At 37.4% G+C, this 22,057-nt stretch overlaps 2 protein-coding genes across 4 annotated transcripts; one reads left to right on the top strand and one right to left on the bottom strand.

Moving 5' to 3' along the window:
- The first annotated feature begins 4,992 nt into the window (after window positions 1-4,992).
- On the top strand, window positions 4,993-9,381 carry LOC130687598 (trafficking protein particle complex subunit 13-like). The gene is made up of 11 exons (XM_057510774.2): window positions 4,993-5,161; window positions 5,236-5,413; window positions 5,470-5,554; window positions 5,611-5,741; window positions 5,799-5,871; window positions 5,935-5,979; window positions 7,208-7,307; window positions 7,377-7,483; window positions 7,576-7,704; window positions 8,167-8,267; window positions 9,104-9,381. The coding sequence occupies exons 1-11, from the start codon at window positions 5,125-5,127 to the stop codon at window positions 9,342-9,344; spliced, it is 1,227 nt and encodes a 408-aa protein (XP_057366757.1). The 5' UTR covers window positions 4,993-5,124; the 3' UTR covers window positions 9,345-9,381.
- A 1,689-nt stretch (window positions 9,382-11,070) lies between these two features.
- LOC130687597 (protein NDRG3-like) lies at window positions 11,071-18,467 on the bottom strand. Of its 3 annotated transcripts, XM_057510772.2 has the most exons (12): window positions 18,277-18,467; window positions 18,104-18,174; window positions 17,824-18,022; window positions 16,689-16,791; window positions 16,413-16,512; window positions 16,211-16,331; window positions 15,417-15,558; window positions 15,117-15,263; window positions 14,782-15,051; window positions 14,584-14,668; window positions 14,193-14,234; window positions 13,816-14,051 (listed from the first exon to the last, which is right to left on the bottom strand). In XM_057510772.2, the coding sequence occupies exons 3-12, from the start codon at window positions 17,997-17,999 to the stop codon at window positions 13,900-13,902; spliced, it is 1,338 nt and encodes a 445-aa protein (XP_057366755.1). In that variant the 5' UTR covers window positions 18,000-18,022; window positions 18,104-18,174; window positions 18,277-18,467; the 3' UTR covers window positions 13,816-13,899. The 3 variants fall into 3 exon arrangements, with proteins under 3 accessions (XP_057366756.1, XP_057366755.1, XP_057366753.1); XM_057510773.2 differs by lacking the exons at window positions 13,816-14,051; window positions 18,104-18,174 and adding an exon at window positions 11,071-11,391 and having other exon boundaries at window positions 18,277-18,463; XM_057510770.2 differs by lacking the exon at window positions 18,104-18,174.
- Window positions 18,468-22,057: the final 3,590 nt, after the last annotated feature.

The following is a 22,057-nucleotide window of genomic DNA, read 5'->3' as shown; positions in this document are numbered from 1 at the left end:
ATGGCCACTCAGAAGAGTCACTGGAAGACGAAAGGGTGTTTCCACAAAACATTGTGTTCAAAGAAGCTCTTTCTCGAATTTATCATCATAACAACATTAAACGACGAAAAAACTTCCGCCGTGCATGTCCGTTTCGGCATTAGAGTTTAAAACGAGAAGCAACCGCAAAAAAATATGCTGGTGCCACCTACCCTCCGACTCTCGACGGGCCCAAAGTTACTAGTCTCTACTCTCTAAAGAAACAACGAAATATGGGGAGGAATTTTGTGGATGTTCTTTTGTGCGCATGCTGTGATTGGCAGGCAGAAAGGGTTTAAACCGGCGCCGGCTGTAGTAAATCGGCGGGATGCGATTTTGAAGAACTAGGAACGTTGATTTAAGCAAATTTTCATTCCACGGGCATTGCTTAAAGCGGATGGGCGTGACAGCAGGTGAGCCTAGAAACGTGGCGTTATGGGCAAAAAGGGTGAGGTGGGGGATGTGCAGAGGCAGAGGCAGCAAACGGGACGATGGCCAACTACTGTGAACATTTTGGCAGGCAGTGAGGTGGTCGAAGGCCAGAGACTCTACAGCGGGCGTTTTGGTGGGCAGAAACTGAGAAGGAAAGAATGAGTAGAAGCAATGAAAGGGTAACGCAACGACAGCAGGCGTTTTGACGGGCAGGGACAGCGAATGAGGCGGCAGGCAAAGAAAGGGGAGCACTTGATTTCCAAAAAGAATTAAGAGTAGACAAATGGCGTGACTCGATTTGATAAAAAATACGTTGAAATACGGTAGCGCATCCTATATCCCAGTCCTAGACGGGCCCAAATTTATAAGTCGATAGGACTCGGCCCCGATGGTCTTTTATGGGGAAAAGCCACTGTTTGTCGGGAAAAAAATCATCAACCATCAGTTCAGTTTCGCCATATTCGACTGTGGTTCGGTGGTTTGAAACTGGGCATAATCGGTTTCAACTGCCATTTTCAAATTTTTTTTATTTAGCGGAAATTTCAAACCAACCACCCATCATTGATTGTTGTGAGCGAACATTGCCAACGGCGTAGGTTAATCGGGTTCTAAGGCATCATATTTACTGTTGTTTAGCAGCTAAGCGTATTTCAAAGGTGTTCTTGTTTGGTTTCGACTGGCCGTGTAGTCTCTTCGTACTAGGTGCACTTGCACTAATTTAACATTTTACTATCAGAGGTAAAAGAATATCAAAATCCAGCAAAGATTCCGATTTTTCATGTGCCAAAAAAATATAACTCACTAAGTTCGGCCTTATCGAACATTAGTGTAGACACCTTATTCAACATCAGTGTGATGAGGAAGCATCAATTTCATAAATTTTCAGACATGGCTAGAGACATGTTGGGTATTCCAGCCGCTATATGTTTTTGGAATTGCTCCAATGAGCCTAAGCCCAGAGCTTCTTGAAGCCCTCATCTGCTTGCGCTCTTTGTTTAGAGCGGAATGACTCAATGAAATTTTTTAAAATTGAAAACTCAGAAAACACAGTATGTTCTAAAGCAAATTTCCAGCCAAGCTTACCGCGATCGTGATCCCGATAGAAAAATTGATCACGATCCAATCCTTTTTAGCGATCAATCTTTCTGCTGTCACAATGTTTTTTTCCTGTGACAGCTAATAGTTTGCTGTAAAAGAAGACGCATTTCTGGCTGCTTTTACGTAGTGAGTTCAGCGCCTCAGGTAGGAATAAGACAAAATATTATTGACGGGAAAAACTTAGTACCGTCTTCGCTTAAAAAAATTCCCTTTCCTAAAATAATTAATCCTAAGTGATATTACTAAAAGGGGATATAGTTTAATGACTATGCTATTGATTGATGTAATTACGAGGTCTGGGAAACATTTCCTTGTATGAAAATTTTTTTTTTAAAAACGGGGTAGTGCCATTAGGTATCCCGTACGCTAAACACGGTGTTCGGTTAATACATGACTAGCATGCTAGTCAATCAATCTTATAGATAAAAAATTGAAAAAATTGCGCTAGATAGGGGATTATTTAATTAACCCCTGGGCGTTTTTTTATTTTTTATCTTCATTTTTTCTGTCCCTTTTTGCATTTGCGCAAGTCTCTTTCCGCCATAAGACGCCATGTTAAATGGCCCCAAAAAACCCTAGTTTTCCAACACTTTTGGAGGGTACTGTATATATATATATTACTATTATATATATATACAATACTATAATATATATTATACATATATAATCTATATGTACAATAGTTATGGTAATTGAAATAAAAGAATATTAGAGAAACAACTTTTAATTATTTGTCATCAAAATTAATTACAATATTCGCTGATTTAATTGCAATCGATACCCATTGGTAAGGGCTACTTATTTTTGGGTAATTGTAATCAACATTTTCAAATGGAAAAAATCTTAGAGGTGAAATATGTTTTTGTGGTTTTTCGATCTAAGGTTATAATGTACGCAACCGATAAAACAAAAAAATTTATGTTACGCTTAATTTTTTCCTTTTTTGAAAATTTAACACAAATGTTATAGAAATGGATAGCTCTTGAAAAGAACTATCGATTGATGCAAAGTTTGTCAATTTTGAATGTTTATTTTTCTCGTAAATAATTATTAAAGGCTTTCATGATTTTAGAAAGGGGAGGGGGTGTGTGAAAAAGACGAAATTATGGATTGATCGTTTGATGCTTTATCTTCGTGAAAACATGAAATCATTATAATATTTTTATTGCTGGTGATTCCAGGAACAAGTTGTCATAAGCTGTTACTTTTAAGATGCTACATTTTACCCCAAAAATTACGTTTGCAAAAGTGGTTTTTGACAAACCATTTTGGCGGCCATTTTCTTACCGCGCCAAGTTCAAATTGTAAAAATTGTAAGTTGGTGTATTATAAGTAAATATTTACATTTTGTTTGTGGCTAGGGAATTTTAATATCCGTCATAGATAGAAAATCGCAGAAATTAACTAAGGTAAGTTAAACAAATTTATTTCATCGGTTCCCATTTAATATATAATTTTTAAGGGTCTTTTTCCACATTCCGCGTGGAAAAATACGTTTGATCGCGCCTTCCACGTGGAAAAACTACAAGCAGACAGCATACCAAAAAACAATTGACTAACGCCCTGCGCGTTTAGCCCATAAGAAAAAATGCATCTGCAACTATGTACTACTACTTAGTACATATTGTTACGTTTCCGTCTAGTTAATTATCTTTATTATTTATAACATAAGTCTTTAAACAGATATTTCTAGTTATATAAGTTTAAGAACAAACGGCGAGCATGATCGGACGTCTTGACCAACGTCCTGCTCTGTCAACCTTGGTCTCCAGTACCACGAACAGGTACCACCAAGAAACAATAACCAGACCGTCCGTACCAACAACATAAATACCCGGACGGTCTGAACACTCACATAATACAGTAGAATAATAATAATAATAACAGAAATACCGTCTTAACCATTTACACTAGGAGCTTCTTCCGTGCACCTATCCTTTCACCGTACAACCAAGGAACTAACTGTTCCCCTCTTCGACTCGATAAACGTCTCTCAGCTTACACAGATACGAAAGCTAGACGTTTGAATCGTTGAAAAATCGCGATTCCGTAACAATATGTAGTGAGACCATGTTGCAGACTGTAAAATCCAGGCTGGTCGCGAGGCAATATGTACTACTTAGTACATAATCGCGCCTACAGTTTTCTTTATGGGGAAAGTGTGTGTTGTCGCCCCTAGGGCTTTGATTTGGTTGCTTTAATGGTTAAACCGTTAAAGTTAAACCAGTTAAACAAAAATGCGTGTAGCGCATGTCTTAATTTTTTCGAAGCGAATAATATGAATTCGTTTTATATAAATTTATATTTACAATACTATGATAATGTGTATAAATACTACAATGTAATAAATACACATATATACAGTATATTGCAATTATATATATATATTTATACATACATACAATTATAATATATATTTATTACTATTATATATATGTACAATAGTTGTAGTAATTGAAATAAACTAATGTAAGAGAAACAAATTTTTAATTATTTGTCAGCAAAATTAATTACGATATTCGCTGATTTAATATATAAATAATATAAATATAATATAAATCGATAGCCCTTGGTAAGGGCTATCCATTTTTAGGTAATTATAGTACACATTTTCAAATAGAAAAAATCTTAAAGGCAAAATATTTTTTTTGTGGTTTTTCCATCTAAGGTTGTAATGGACGCAACTGATAAAAACAAAAAAATAGATATTACGCTTAAACTTTTTCCTTTTCCGAAAATTTAACATGAATTTCATAGAAGTAGATAGCTGTTGAAAAGAGCTATTGATTGTCAAAATTTGTCAATTTTGACTGTTTATTTTCCTCGTAAATAATTATTAAATGCTTTTATGATTTTAGAAAGGGGAGGGGGTGTGTGAAAAAGACGAAACTTTGCATTGATCGTTTGATGTGTAATCTTCGTCAAAATATGAAATCATTATAATATTTTTGTTGCTGGTGATTCCAGGAACAAGATGTTATAAACGATTGATTTTAAGATGCTACATTTAACCCCGAAAATTACGCTTAAAAAAGTGGTTTTTGATAAATCATTATGGCGGCCATTTTCTTACCGCGCCAAGTTCAAATTGTAAGTAAGTGTAAAAAATTGTAATTATAAGTAAGTATTTAAATTTTGTTTGCAGCTAGGGAATTTTAATATCCGTCTTAGATAGAAAATCACAGAAATTAACTAAGATAAGTTAAACAAATTTACTTCGACGGTTCTCATTTAATTTACAATTTTAAGGGTCTTTTTCCACATTCCGCGTGGAAAATTACGTTTTATCGCGCCTTCCGCGTGGAAAGCTACGTTAATCGCGCCCTCCGCGCGGAAAAATTACAAGCAAACAGCTTACCAAAAAACAATTGAATAACGCCTTGCGCGTTTAGCCCACAAGAAAAAGTGCATCTGCAACTATGTACTGAGACCATGTTGAAGTATGGGTATTAGTGTAACGAAAGATTTCGATGCAATAGAGGAAAAAGGTCTTTGAGTTTGAGCAAGGGTATCGTGCAACGAAATCCTTCGTTGTAATAGAATCTACTCAATAGACTTTACTATAGATTAATCGCAATGGAAAACAAAGCTGATCAAGTTCTTTCTATTAAAGGTATTTCTCGTCAAACTGTATTGTCTGTCACAGCACTTCTATGTCAACGAATGGTCTTTTCCATTCGATTCTAGTGATGAGGTTGTCCCGTCCTCTTTTTACGCAGTGTGACCCTCATCATCTGGAATTTGGATATTTGACTGACACAAAACCTTTATCTGAAGCTGACTGGTTTTCATTAGCACATGCGGATAATGATCTGGATATGACTCTTTCACCCAGACATGGATTACTCCTACCACAAAGTTTTGGGTTAGCACATATATAAACTAGCAGCATCATAAATCATTATCCTTATCTGTTTTCAGAACTATATATTTAGGTGAAACTTTTCAAAGCTACCTTCGTGTACAGAATGTAGGGTCATTCTTGGTGTCGAATATTTCAATCAAGGTGTGAGAGAGAAAAACTTGTCAGAAACAAAAAGGTTTCAGTAATTTCTATTATAGGCTGATCTTCAGACTGCTGCACAAAGACTACCGTTGACTAAAAAAAAAAATTTAACCCTCGATCAACTTGAGTCACAACAATCAACTGACGATATCCTAAGTCATGAAATAACAGAACTTGGCACACATATGTTAGTTGCATGATTAAAATTCTTATTGTATTTAATCTAAATTTTACCAAATTTCAGTTTAGTGTGTGAAGTTTCATACCAAGTAGGATTGGGTGAAATAATGACATCCTCCCGCTACTATAAATTTCAGGTTAACATTACAAGTGGTTTGCTTAAGAGAGACACATAACATTGGGGTTTTTTTTTTTTGTAGGTCTTGAAACCTTTGGATGTAAAGACAAAGTTCTACAATGCAGAGGTGAGCATAACACTCTGTTTTTATTAATTATTTCAAATGTTTGGCAGTTGGATTGGAATTATTTTCATATACTGGAGAACATTATGTCTGTCTTGACAAAAGTGGATAACTTTCACTTTTGGCAGAGGACAATATTGTTTCTAACAAAGACAAATGTGTTAGGTTTGTTGGCGCGGAAATAGTTGGTAGGATTTAATTTAGCGATTGGCGATTTTTTCTACTGAACAAGTTTATACTACCAAACATCGATGTAGCATTCGTCTTTTGTTGGCAGATTTAAGAATCCGCTATTTAATGCAACAAAACTATCCACTGGGCTATCTTGTCCCTACGTAAACATCTCTGAAACTCCTTTCCTACATGTTCGTTATAGTTGTTTTGTACGGTTTTTTCTAGCGATAGAAGTTGGATCACAAACAAAATTGATATAATATTAATAGACATTTGAAGTAAATGCGGAGCGGCGTAGCTAAAAATCAAGTTAAGGCATGTGCAGGAACAGCCATCTGACACGGTCACGTGACCCGAATATTGACAAATAATTTAACACTTCTAGAAATTCTAATACTAACAATTCAAAAGCTAATTAGTAGGAAAACATTTTCGTGAAGCAAACCATTTTTAAGAACATTTATACCGAAAAACGCGTCTGGTTCTACACGATTAGTTGAGACAAAGTATTCTAGATCAAATTATAAAATTTTTCTCCGTGATGGTCAATTTTACATTTTCGACAATTCGTACTTATTTCGCCGTTTTATTATAATGTGAACGCTCTTAGAGAGAGAGAGAGAGAGAGAGAGAGAGAGAGAGAAAGAGTTTCATTAATCTACCTCCGCTCAAAATTTCATTCAACATTTCTGGTAGGTCAGAAATTAACTACTAAATTCAAGCGTCACGTATTCTTAATCAATGATTATTTAAAACTATTACTTGTTTTTCCTTTTTTTACTCCTATTTAAGGACTTAGACTTTTCTGTTTATTTACAATCATAAATTGCGGTGCATCGTTATACCTCTCTCATTTTGCTTTTTACATCTATCCCATCTAGCCCATGTTTTGTTGGCGAAGTATAATTGAAAGGTCTATGTTATTGCTAATTATTTAACATGTGACTGATTTTCTTCGCAATTGTCGTTTTAATTGCAAATGGCAAAATGCACGACCATAATTCATGTAGGTTTTTGCTTAATCAAATTAGCTTAAGCTTCAATTTTGAATTTTTAGTCGGACGATGTCTATCTAGAAGCCCAAATTCAAAACACAACCCTTGACAAACCACTTTGCTTGGATAAAGTCACCATGGAACCATCAAGTCTCTTCGAAGGTTTGCCTGACAAATCAAAGAAATCACATCCAATAACCTAAACTGTTTCTTCTCCTTATCACAATCAAGTACAAACTGGTTGGGGCACTTCATGGTCTAATGCATCACACCTGTTTGGTGGGATTGTAAACATTGTTCAGCCTGGTGAAATTCGTCAATATTTGCATTGTTTGAAGGTAAGAGTGGAAGTAGTGACCATTTTGAAAGAGTTAATGCAATAAGGAAATAGCGAATAAATGTAAATGTTTGAACCATGTTGTGTTCGAAGCCAAAGCAGGATGTGCGAAGTAACCTTCGACTGCTAAGAGGAGAAAGTAACATTGGAAAACTTGATTTAACCTGGAGAACTACGATAGGCGATCGTGGACGATTGCAAACCAGTCAGCTACAAAGAATGGTAAGTTATTGAATTTTCCTCTCACGTGTTTGCATGCTTTAAACGTATTGCCCTTGTGTTTATTTCGAAGGGTGGGATTCAAAGGCGGTCAAAAGATCATGGTCATTTCTTGGAAATTCTTTTAAGTCGCACAATTTTTGAAATTTAATCGTTTTAACGCGCGGATTGAGAATAGACAACTTTTCCTGCAGCTTTTAATTGAGTCTGAAGTGAGGCTTTTATAAGAACCTCAGAATTCTAATTGAATAGAAAAAAAAACTTATTCTGCGCGTGTGACTATTACGGACATCGACAGTTTACGTGGCTAAAAGCTTTTAACCCTAATTCCTACTAAAAATCGATTCATACCGAGTTTCCACCAAAAAAATAGTCCCATCTAATTAATGTGAACGAAATTATTTTGTTGAATTAAAATACGCCCATTAGTAAGAGAGTCTTATTTTCGAATAATGAATATTTTAGGTTCCTAACTACGGCGACGTGCGTTTAACGATTCAAGAGCTTCCGAATCCGGTAAAGCTGTATGAAGCAATCGGTTTCGTCTGCAAAATAACAAACACTAGGTAAGTTAAGTTTTCTTGTATGCCTCCTATATTACAAAACTACGCACACAAAAATTCAGTTAGCTCCTATTCTCAAGCATGTGTAATCCTATCTCATAAAAACAACATTTTCATACGCTGTAAACAGATACGAATTTATCTTTCAACACAGATAGAGGACATAAGTATGCGCGACTTGTATACCAAATTTGTAGAGGAAAATTGTGAAAGTTTCGTAAACTAGGATCATTTCCTATTACCTGCACTTGCAGAAAAAAAACTTTTTTAAATTTAAGCTGATACAATCGAACATCTTGTCGGCTTTGGATCACGTTTGCGTACAGTTTTTTCCGCCAGTACAACCAAGCAATAGAATTTAATAGCCAAGGGGAGGACTATGACTCGTATGAACTATCGCATCCTTTTTCCTTGAAGAATGCGACATTTCCTCTTTTGTTGCAAACGGCTCGCTCTCAGTAGAATGATTTTAATTATTATCATTGTAATATTTTATCTTCTCGTTTATTTATTGATTTTACTTTATTTTATTTGTGGCTAATGAATTTTCTTAAAGAACTTATTACTACATAAGCAACTATGTGTGTACCTCAGAGGAGATTAATGAATAATTTTAAAGCTGAGCAACGAAGCGTTGTTACTTAACCTCCATTACCGGCTTGTAGGGTCCCCACAACGGATGTATTTAATCCGGCGTTCATACGTTATTCGTCCTAGTCCAGTTAATGTATTATTTGTAAAGAAAATTATATTTATTCATATAAATGAACAATTACACATTTAAAAGAAAGGCGAGTAAGTAGTTAACATTTCTTTTCTTTTTTTTTATTTGTTCATAGTGAGAGGCCAGTCGAACTGAGTTTAATATTGGATATTCGGTCGAAACCGGCCATTCTCTGGACTGGTATATCAAATCGACCACTTGAAAAGATTGATCCAAATCACTCTGTTGAAGTTTGCCTACAACTTGTTCCGATAATGCCCGGCCTACAAAGCCTTTCCGGATTAAAACTTATCGATCTTTTGCTTAAACGTACATACGACTATCCGGATGTAGCCCAACTTTTAGTGCTTCCTTAATAATTCTATGGCTCACTGATACACTGATTTATGTCCCGTTTTTTAAGTGCACAATTTTTTTTTCCACAATCAAAAGTAATTGATGACGTTTTTTTTTCTACTTATTTTCTGTTTGCCTGATATCCACGTTTGGGAAATACTCTGTATGTTACGAAAATGTAGATGCTGTAATTCCAAATTAGTAACCGGGATGAAGTTTACACAAAGCAAGCGATCAAATATAATTTAATAGAACGCTTGCTCAAAGTCGCCAAGTAGCGACTGATGGGACATTATGATTATTTTTACAATTGATGAGACCTGGATCAATACGGTGTTGACCTTGTATTGCAGCTGATTTTTCAAAGTAATAAAAAAGAAAGAAAGGAAGGTCACCACAGGCCATAGACTAACGCCCGTACAGACCTATAAGGTTTTCAACATTACGTAACGTAACAGAGATGTAATCCTGCTAGAATTTGGTCCGTTTTGAATGATTTTGCCTGTTGTCGAAGCTGGATAGTTGAAGGGGCCCACTGCTGGGCCTGCCACTGTTCCTCCAGAAACTACATAACATACAGATATTAGCAAAAGCTTGGGATGGTGAGTGGAAACATCTGAATCTACGGGATAATTTTGAAGCGTACATAATCATGAAAAAACCTAGACCTAAAATTATCAACGCAATGCGCTTGCTACCAATGTGCCTGATGCAGCGCATGGATGAAAATGATTAAACGTCTAATCTGAATTCCAGCTACTTGCCGAAGTAATACCGTTCGTCGGCACGACAGAATTAACCGTGTTTGATGCGACAGCAATTGTAAGCAGCAAAATTGTAAGGAGTAGATCAATCCTGGCGAGCCTAGGCAGAGTAAGCAAATTAAGGGAATAGAAGCGTCACCCATCAGTGAACTGAAGGTACTCAGTACGAAAGGTGAAACAGGAACAGAACGTAAGGAACTAAAAAATCCGGACCAACCTCCAATCCGGACGGACAGCGTCGAGAAGAAGATTCAAGCGGCTCAACAGATCGGTCATTCAGCGCCGAGTTCTGAAGCGGAATCTCTGAACCCGATCAGAAGTTCAAGCACAAAATCGGGTCCACCGTGTGGATTTCGAAAACCTCTGCTTCATAAGGCAAAAACTTGGTGATAAAAATTTTAAAAATTTGTACCAAATACCCTATTCTTAGGTTAATAAACGACAAAGTTTTTATTAACATACGCCGATTATGTCGCCCTGTTTTATCCGCGCGCGCATGATACCCACCGCCATAAGAGCCTGTGTTAGAAAGCTCTGAAAACGGTGTCGAACACTAAGGTACTAAAGTACTATATGTCAGACGAACGGCTAATCATTGAGCAAAATGTTTTGGGTGTACCTTGTCTTCTACACATAAAGAATGTACCCACCGAAAATGATTTAAATCCCAGAGATGGTCGCAATGACCGATGGAGGTTTTGGGGAAGAATGACTTATTGACTTAAAGTTTACTGCCGCTTACGTTCAAAGGGTCAGAATGGAATCACCGCCCTTTTCTATGAGTGCCGTATTTTTTGCGCTTACGACGGGTTAGGATAAAATTCACAACTCGGATTAGTTTTACCCAAGCTTTTCCACCCTTTAGGTAACACTCACCGTATGTGAAAGACAAAAGGCCCTTAGGCGATTGAATAAGCGACAAGATGCTTCAAGCTACGTTAACAGGTACACGTAGTATAGAATACAGGTTTTGGATTGTAGGTTTATTTCTGAAACAGTCCTGCGTTTTGTCTTCATGCTTATTTATGCTGTGGTAACGCAACACATTTAAATAATTTTGAAAGGCGGCCAACGTAAATGAATCATTATTTGGGATTCCCGTTTTCTTGCTGGGTTAAAAGAAAAGAAATTAAACGGAAAAGACAACTATTGTTATTAAAATTTTACTACATCGAACACGTTTGAAATGAAAGTGTGGAATCAGTTTTTTAACAATTGTAAATGTCGCCCAATAATCTTGGAGATGGTACTAGGGACATCGTCTAGGCTGTAGCCAGGGGATCTTAACCGCCAACACTGAAATCTGTGAACGAGTATATCATAAAAAAAAGAAATTAAAGAAGCTAAAATGCAAAATCATAAGAAACTTTCGAAAAAGAAGGGTGGAGTAACCGGACCAACACTTTTGTTAACAGACGAGGGACATATTACGGATAGTAAGATTACAGTGTCTCTTTTAGATAAGCAACGCAACCGTGACCGGAAATTGGATTAGCTAATTTCTTTCAGCTAGTAACTAATAGTACAGTAATTACTTCCTGTTGCATGATCAGGTTTTTCTACCTCAGGTCATCACAGGACGCAAAGTGTATCTATTGCCAACGTCACATACACGGTGGAATATAAAGCTATTAAAAACCTAAATCTATTAGTCAGAACACTGCAACTGAAATACAAGGAACATGACAGGACGGCATTGAGCGTCATATAGCAACAACCCTCACCTTTCAAATTGCAGTACCCGATAGATGTAGCATACCGTCGTCATTTAAATACTGTTTTAGTAAACAGCTGGTGGGGAAATTTATTGCCGATTTTTTTCTTTGAATGCACCCAATTCAAAACGAAGATGAAATAGCCAGATTTGACGGTCTGATTCTTAATTTTTTTTGCAAATATTGCATAGTATAAAAAGCCAACATATAATTCTCTGAACCCCAAAGCACCGACGTATTACCTAATACTTAGACTGATCTTTTCTGATGTATATATGTATCTCTTGGACTACGGCATGTACAACATGACTCTCACACATACATATGCCAGTTCATTATGGAAAACAGCATAGTAAAGTTAAAGTGATGGCGTGGTTTCTCGGTTTTTGTCGGGAATCATAGGACCCAAAAAAGAGAGGGGCAAAAAATAACGTTCCCGACGGCAAGTCGGTATTGCAGTTTCGTTTCCAAAATTCGAAAGGTAAACATTGCAAGTGGAGAATGACGTTGTGACTCCAATTTGTGCAGTAGAATCGTATACTGTAGATACTACATCTAAAAACGTGTTTTTTGACGTTTTTTTTTTTTTACATTGCTACAATAGCTTCTTCTAGTAAACCAGTCGTTATGCTATCAATTTATCCATACAGTCAATGCAATTCATTACGCTTATAAAAGAAAGCCATCCAGCAGCCAGGAAAGACATTTTTGTTTAAAGAATCTGTCAAAAAAAGGGACATGTATCTCCTGCAAAACGCGCGTTTCTCGAGTTCTGACAAACACTTAAAATAATCTTAGACCGTGCTAACGCTGACTCTTTAAGTAACAGTGACGATAACTGACTTTTTTGACGAAACGATTTTGAGTAAAATCGAACTCTTGTTTCTGCAATGGTTTTTCTATTATAAAACTTCCAAAGGTGTACTGCCTCGCCAAAGTTGTTTCTTTAAATAAAAAAAAAAAAAAAACGAAAACGAAACCTATACGTAAAAAAAGAAAATACGGCGCGTTTTAGTTAACTGGACGAAAACCGAAACGAAACCACAAAAAGAAAAGAAAAAAAGAAGAAAAATAGAACGAATAACGAAACGAATCTCAAGAAACCATAACTGAACAACATTTTTCGGTCTCTCGCACTTAATACGGCAATGGCTAGCAATCAAACAATTTTTGTTCAGAGCTCTTTCACCGATTACTGTTCACTGACAAATCTGGCTATGTCCACCACATCAAACAAAAAAAAAATTAAATAAAATAAAATTCGTGTCAAATCTATGAAAAAAATTTGAATATTGATCAGAACTACGTAAAAATTTCGAACGTTTAGAACATAGGGCGATGCCTTTGTTGGATTTTCTGTCAATTTGACAATCTAAACTTCTTTTGCGTTATCTAATTCACCCTAATACATATTACTTAAATCAACAGAAAGGATTCGTTTTTTTTCCTGTTAGAAATTGTTCCAAAATACATGGACTCTACAGAAAGGTGTGCGTGCTGGGTCACCATTGGTCACACTAAATTTTACTGAAATATTGTCGATCTCGATTATGATACCAAAAAAAAAATAGTAATAATAAATAAAATAATGTGTTCGTTCACGTTGGCGAGAAAAAAAAAACTTTAACGGTGACATTACGCATCATGTTAAATGGAACCCAAAAAAGGGGCAATGTTTGTAAATGATTTAGTGGGTTAGTAGGTTACTATTAAAAAGAGGACGAACAAATAAATTGACATCAAAGAAGCTCGGGCCAAAGTGTCGGTTGAAGACCGCAAAATAGAAGGGTGTTCAAATAAACGTTGACGGTATTGTAAAACCACAGCTATCATTCAACATTATGGTGACCACCAGCAGTAACGTGACACATTAACCTAGTGTGTTGAAAGAAACATTCGAAATAGCACATGAAGCAGGCATTAAGTTTGGTTTTAGTTAAATCACGACTCTTCTAAACAAGCGACGTATGGAAACGTTTGGTTTCACTTGCATGCACCTTAAGAAACTATGGAAAGACTGAGGACGATATAATTCTCTAATTACCATAAGCAAGGACTAGATCAAATGTTTGGACTTCATAATTAGGAAGCGAAAATCAAGCGTTAGTGGCATTAGTAACGTTGACATTCAGTATAGGGTTTTCGGTGATACGGATATCAGCAACGACATCAGATGAACAATTGTTAATATCCAGTTGAATACCATCTCCAAACAAAAGTTTGTTCGCTGACGAAGAAGGAGAAGGAACTAGAGAGGCCATCGACAACATAGAGATCGAAAACAATGACTAAGCATTAACGAAAAGGGCGTTACATTCAGTATATCGATACATAAACGTGATTGCGATTAATGCTATTTTTTTCAAACCGTTTTAAAGAAAAAAAGTACCTTCAGAAGGCGAGGCTGACGGCTTCCGGGATAGCTTCAGGGCTAAACATTGTATAAAAAAACAAAAAAAAAAAAAAAAAAAATAAAAAAAAAAAATAAAAAAATAAATAACGATAATAAAAAATTTAAGAAATTTTTTATGTTCACGAGCTTTTAACAGAACAAATCAACTAGATCACGGCATAAATTATTCTCTTGCACCACCATTAACTCCCAATCGGTGGTATAGCCACGGTGGAGAGCTGATTTTAGTGATAGAAGTGAAAAAGAAAATGCCTTCTCTATAAGTGTAAGATAGGTGGCATCAAAATATTTATTCTATATTAAATATTCTACGAGTACAAGACATTAATTCTCCTTAATTTCAAACGAAATTGAACGGTCCACTTACCGTAACCGTTTCCTTGAAGGAATAGTCGGAGAGCCTCAACAATTTTTGCTGGTTGTTCTTCGAGAACCATTCCACAATCTTGGAGCTTCAGAAATCAAGCTAAGTTAGGCAAATTGAGTTGTCTATGTTTGGTAATTTCCTTCAAGCAAAGGTTTTTTTGTGGATATTGATTTCGCAAGGTAAATAAATCATGCGTACTTTTATCCAGGTTGAAGTTGATGGATCCAATCTCGAGTTAAATGTGACCGTATCATCAACATGAGGACCAAGTGCTCCGGTCATGTTCAAAACAGGCACTTCCACGGTTCGGACTGACGCTCGCCGATTCGGGTCTAGCTCGCGTAAGATATTTAGATCTGTTCGTTGAATGTATGAATCTATAAACAATGCCAAATTCATTGGATTGACGTGATGTTCGAAGTATTCACGATAAACATGAACTAAGTCGTGATTACGCTCCTCCGTTAACTAGTTTCCAAAAGATTTTATGATTATTTCACACGTTAACGAGTTATTAACGATGTAGAACTCACTCGCCCAAAATGGTGCCACATCAGATAATCTAGGGCACCTTGCGTCATGCCTTTTGCACGCAAGTGCCTAGCATTCAACTTTTGGTAACCCCATTCAATCCATCCGGCTGTTGTTGAGACGCAGTTCAACAAGCACAGCGCGTCCACCTAAGGTATACGTGACAAAGAAAACAGTACTCAATGGAACAAACATCAAGTAGCGAACGTCAAAATAGCAATTTACTGAAATGTAATTAAACATTAGAAAAGATTTCATTATAAACACACAAAACAACAAGAAAAAGCTTGCAAGCAAATTACCTTCTCAGGATGAGACAGAGCAAAGCGCACCAAAATGTTGGCTCCGACACCAACTCCGAGACCAACGAATGATTTAAGATTAAAATATAGCATCACGTCACTTATCTGCTCACTTAATTCCTCCATAGTGGGATAAACATATCTGTTTAAAAAGATCAGAAAATTCCTCGTTATTGGCCAACAACAACCAGTTAGCAAATCTTGATGACCACGAGAAATACCCATAGGAAAACAAAAGAACCCGGAGAAAAAAATTCTGTTTTTAGGACCGTGAAATGCATGGGAAAAAATGTAAAAAAAAAATCAATAAAAAGAAAAACAAAATTTTGTGATTTTTGGCATTGAGAAAATCACTCTAATGTGACTGGTCTAGTTTCTCATCAAGCCACAGTGAAACTATGTAGCTGGCATCCTCTGAAATGAAGTTAAAACTACAATGGGGGAAATAGAAATCTCAGTGAAAAGGTATAATTCGAGTAGAAACAAACAAGGATTATAAGCTCCAGCAAAACTAGCTACCACCTGCCACCTGTTCTATCGGACATTTCAACATTACGTCCGTTCTCAAGACGAAATGGACGTAGGAGACAGAAGGGCTATAATTTCCGATTTTCTGCTTGTTTATCTTCTTGACAGGATTGCCACCTTTTGATCAAACCGGAAGTAACGTAGGCGATCAAATTTTGGTATCCGAATAATGGCGCGCCCTTATACTCTCTTTTACATTACCAATTACAAATATACCTAACTACGTTGAGTTATTGTTGCAAAGTTCAGAAATTTAAAACTCTCACCCCTCTGGTACTGTGGCCGCACCTTCCTCTTGGCCTGGGGCATTGATGTGATACAAGCAAAAATTTTGGGCAAGAATACGCATCTCTGAAAAGTTAAAAAATGCCTGGAAGTTGGCCACATCTATTCACATAAAACGAAATTTTAAATATTATATTATCTATTTATTTGTAGGTAAGCAAAAAAATGGCCTTTGCTACTTACGATTAAGTCCTAAATCGTGGTACGTGATCATGGCAGGCTGAGTTCGATCGCCTTGTATAGCAACGAGCAGTGTGCCTCTTCCTGTTTCGATCCGTTCTTCCTATACATAGATTTAGTAAATTTAGTTATAATTTTAAACAGTGAAGTCAGTTGTCATAGATTTATGCCCTGATGCAGCAGTGATAAAGTAATATCAGTGTGTAATTCCCGGATGTGCGACCCTATTGCTGCGAGAAAGTTTTCTAACACTTACACGGTATGACGTTATTTGATCACCTGGTAAAGAGAGTTGTTCTTATCCAACGTGCGAGCCGATGGGAACTGCAACTGGACTGCCTTCAGTTCGATATCATCACCGACTTCGGCGGGCGGGCCTCTTCTGCAATAAACGTGAGAATATAAATTAGGCGTCACGTATTCTTTAGTGGTACATGAAATTTGAATGGAAATCTAATATAAATATTTTACAGAACAATAAACAATTCATGTGGCTGCGTAAATTATTTTTTCTTATCATATTTTCATATGCAATCACATAGGGCCACCGTCGCCTTATAAGTTTTTGCCGCCGTGGATCTCCACCCAAAAAAGGAAGTAACCTGAATTGAAGTAATCCTCCAGTAACTATTTTTACCGAATACTTCCATATTATGACAAATGCATTCAAGGAAATTGATCATTTGCCCTGTGCCTGCAATGCACATTTTGAGCTATCATTGTTCGTCATTCAACATCGCTTCAACATCTTTGTCTTTCAACAAGCATAACTTTTCTCCAATCAGGGAAAAACTTGCAACGGTTCCAAGATGTTTTGTGAATAGGATTACACTACAGATAAAAATTACGAAATTAACACAAAACTGACACCCCACTTCTGGAACTTACAGGTTAGAAAGAACCTACAAAGCGGATGAAATAACAGAGGAAATGTTTTAGCACTTGGATGTCTGTTCACTCTAAAAAACAAACAAACATACATTGTACCCTAAAATTAAGGATTAAATTACGTGGCAGAAAACATGAGAAATAAATTCTTTCTTCCATCCCCAATATATGGAATGGATTAGAAAGTTATTTCCCACAATACATCTATGCACCACAAAATGATCAAGCTGTATGTTTTATGTATGTTTGCTTGCGCACTGGAAGCAGAAGTCAGTTGTCATTTTGACATCCAGGACCTTCATTATTAGTTTAAACATGCCACAAACATATTAACACATTGTGAAACTATTAAAAAGGTTAGTATAAAGATGGGGGGGGGGGGGGGGAATATTGTGAAAATGCTAACATAAAACCATACCGTGAGGTGAAATGTGTGTGTTCATGCATACTGAACAGTTTGGCTCTAACTGAATATAACTGGTAATGCAGTATTAACTAGTTTATGTGTATAAAAATTCAAAGCAACCTGGTTAATGGTTTAAGATCCAGGAAGGCCTCTTTCTCATCTGGGTCGTTGCCTCCAGCTCCAACGAAGGTTTTCAACGAGCCCAGCACATTTCGCGAAACATTTGGTATACTTGTTGTTGTGGCCCGATAAATGTCGTCCATGGCGAAAGCACTATCAGCAGACGGATTTGACATGATGAAGAGCTTCTTTTGAACTACTAATGAAAAAAAAAATTATTAATTATCAGGATTGCACAACCTTGCAGAAGAAGTAGTCTATATAATAAACAGTATATTACAGTGATTTCTCTCCTTGGTTTTTCCGTTTTCGTTAACAGAGTTACAGAGAACCGAGGTTAACTAAGGGAATCTGAGGTTAACGGGAAATTCACCGTTCACAGTTTGAGCAACCAAAAATCAATACCAACAGCTTTATTGCCTAGTAACCAATTGAATGACACAACAAGCTTACTCTGTTACTCTGTTAAAATTTTGTTCCCGATCAAAAAGGCGGTTCTCGAGGCTGAATTGGTACACAGTCGGGAAAAAAATTCACGATTTGTTGAGTTGCAACTTGGCTGCGACCAGAACTGCAGGATAAATAGCAATGTAGTAGTGTCTGCACTCGGGCACTTCTAAACGTGACGACAGAGAAAGAGACAAACGTGGACTATGACTGGAATTGGGATGGCCATCGACATCCTCAATCTTGGACATGGCCTACTTTCCTTGGCTACACTCGCAATCGGAATTTCTGAGGACATCTAGCGATAACTTTAGAACTATGTGGAGACGCAAAGTGAGAACCTCTGAGAATGACGTATGAGGGGAAATTGTTAAATCGTCAATCGCTGTACCGATGGTAGCAGAACTGGTAGAGCGCGAATAGAAAACCATGCGCTTATTGTATACCGTCACCAAACAAACCGGCGGGCGTCTTAGTGGTTGCCTTTTCCGACTCGGGATTTGTGACAGAATTATTTCTGTTGCTGCTTATGTAGAATGTCAAAAACGGATTGGTTGTAATTTTTTAAAAGGGCAATTAGATGGACGTCACTGGTACACTGGTCACTGGCCACTGGTACATTCTTTTACATAAGCATTGATACTAGTCCATTCCAACCAACGTAGTATCGAACAGGAAATCGTTATATAGGCTACCTTACAATTCAAGTCAACATCTGTTTTTGTTATTTTAATCCAGTCGCCGACGTCAAGGCAGCATAATTGAAGCCGAGCGTACGATAGCAAGCCAGTGAAGAATAGCTATTCTTTTAGCGGGTAAACAGCAAGGTTTCGATTTGCCAATTATAAAGAGACACTCGCTAAGACATACAAGAAGCCTGACTGCAAATTCCGCGAACACTAAGCCAAGAACCCCTTCAAACGGGAATGCGAAAAAGCAAGTTCAATTTATAATCGTGTGCATGCAGTGACTGTGTAATATTACTAAGGTAACCAACGGCTTGCACGCTGTTCAGAGTACAACAGTTTGGTTGCTGTTTCCAGCTATCTAACACAAATCCTATCCCAGCAGGTGGAATTTGTTACTCATGAACCTTGAAAATACTGTAGATACAAGCGTGAGATTTCTAACGGCCATTTAGTAGCTAAATAATAAAAGGATTGGCTATGTTAGCTATTGTTGCAACTGTTGCCCTCTTTGGTCTGTTTTGTAATTGCTGCCATCTGTTTCCTAACTTTGTTACCCTGTTCAGTTTTCGTTATTGCTGTCTTTCCCTTAGAGGTCAGGTCGAACGTGAGTCGACCTCTGGCAGACTGGCCTCTCCTTTATTCATACGGGGAGTCGAGATTTGGCCCGATGTCCGATAGGGCGTTAAGAGGGGGCTCTGCAGTTGCTGGCCGTCCTCACGTAAATCCTTCAAGAAGGAGCTGTGCATGACTGCTGGCTTCCCTTCGCGTATAGTGTATGTGTATTTGTAAATAGTTTATGTTGTGTGTATTTTGTATGTCCTGTGTTGTAATTTCGCTGTGTAATTGTGTACATAAATGGAAGAAACTGTAACATTTGGTGTCAGAAGAGGGATCTCAACAGGCCATCGAACGACTTTTACAAAGTCGCCTACCACGGACCCGCGCGCCGCGTAAGTGGTGAAAATTTCTGCTCTCCGTGACGCCGCCATCTTGGTTTACCTCTTTTGAAAATGCTGTCTGGAAGTAATAGTTGCTGCCATCCGACGAGAGGAGTCCAAAAGGTGTTCGAGTCACAACATTCAGCTACAGAACCTGTGAGCGAACACCTTGGGAACGATGAAGAGGACGCATTTTCATTATTTTTCGTATGTGATTTCGAAGTTTTCAAATGTTATTGTTGTTATTAAAAGTGAAACTTCGAGTCAGGAAAGGCCGAGTGTTGCAACTGTTGCCCTCTTTGGTCTGTTTTGTAAGTGCTGCCATCTGTTTCCTAACTTTGTTACCATGTTCTGTTTTCGTATTGCTGTCTTTCCCCTAGAGGTCAGGTCGAACGTGAGTCGACCTCTGGCCTCTCCTTTATTCAGACGGGGAGTCGGGATTTGGCCCGATGTCCGATAGGACGTTAAGAGGGGGCTCTGCAGTTGCTGGCCGCCCTCGCGTAAGTCCTTTAAGAAGGAGCTGTGCATGACTGCTGGCTTCCCTTCGCGTATAGTGTTTGAAATTTGAGCAGTGCAAAAGCTAAAATGTTTAAAGATAACTTTACCAAAAGTAGCCCCTCAAACGACTTGTTGTCGCCCACGAACTCCAGGTATTCGTTGTCTTCTTGCTTGCTGAATAAAATAGTTTTCAGTTAGAAGTATTAAAAATGAAACTGTTAAGTATTAATTACGTACCATTGGCGGATTGTCAGCCGGCTGGCGTGCTGGTTCGAAAAAGTTGGAACACATTTCTAGGAAATGGAAGACGTTGACGCAGCCACTTGCCAGCAATTCTTGATTTGCAATCGTGGTGCGGCCTATGTAACGCTGATTAGGAACTTGAGGTCTAAATAATGGTTTATTTTGTTTGCTGCAAGTTCGCTATCTATGCGAGCATCCCGTTCAACTTTTTGTAAATGTCCTTTACAATTAACAAAGAATTGAATAAGACAAAAAATATTTAAAAAATAATTCAAATTAGGCTACTTACGAATAACTTTCCAAAAGTTTTGATGTTGCCCATCTCATCGCGAGTTAAATCAACGATGGAAACTTTCAACTTCATTATTTGTCCGCCTTCCATCACCGCATACGCAGAATTTCCTTGGGGTGACGATGACCAACCAGAAATTAAAAAAATATTCGAAAATTCTGATGAAGACGTCCTTAATTTTCTGGCCTTCAACTTCCAGTATAGAGTCACCGAACTTGTTTGAATTAACTGTTAAAAGAACAATCGACGGGACCGGAGGGCCTAGATTAGTTTAGATTTTATCCAAATATTGTATATAAATATATAGCTTGACATAGGGAGTAATAAGAATTTTAAGTCAAAATATAGTGAATAGAACACAATTCAACATAAAAAAAAACTCATGATATAAAAAGAAAAAAACTACCACAATAAAACAAAATAACTCCGGGAATGAACTGGCGGATATATAAAGAAAATCCTACCTCAAATCCCTCCAAAGTGCTTTCGCATTGTAAAAGGGCAAGTGCAATTAAAAGTTTTACAACTTTCTGTACGTTTGGGCGAGCGTATGCAACTTGGAGACCTTCGCTGTCAACCCGACGATAAATCGCCTAGAATGAGCAACCAGAAATAGTTAACGTCAAGCAGCCTACGAGTAACAATCCAATCCATTATTCTGGTTTTGTTACAAGGCGTACAATCACAATTCAACATGAACAAAAAACATACCAGGTTAAATTTTAGCAGTGCAAAAGCTAAAATGTTTAAAGGTAACTTTGCCAAAAGGAGCCCCTCAAACGACTTGTTGTCGCATACGAACTCCAGGTCTTCGTTGTCTCCTTGCTTGCTGAATAAAATAGTTTTCAGTTAGAAGTATTAAAAAGGAAACTGTTAAGTATTAATATACGTATGCAAGTTGGAGACCTTCGCTGTAAACCCGACGATAAATCGCCTAGAATGAGCAACCAGAAATAGTTAACGTCAAGCAGCCTACGAGTAACAATATTTGTATTTAGAAACAGAATACCTGCCCAAAGTGGAACCAGTAACCTCTGGCTCTTCCTTGTGGGAAAGCTCTTTTGCTGGAGTTCAGAATTGCAAATTCGTAATCGCTTACCATAAGGCACACGCTAGTGGCATCTCCT

This window comes from Daphnia carinata, chromosome 4, assembly GCF_022539665.2.
Source record: "Daphnia carinata strain CSIRO-1 chromosome 4, CSIRO_AGI_Dcar_HiC_V3, whole genome shotgun sequence".
In the NCBI taxonomy this organism is placed as follows: Eukaryota; Metazoa; Arthropoda; class Branchiopoda; order Diplostraca; family Daphniidae; genus Daphnia; species Daphnia carinata.
The sequence above is the reverse complement of the archived record's forward strand: the minus strand, read 5'-3'. Positions and strand labels throughout refer to the sequence as shown.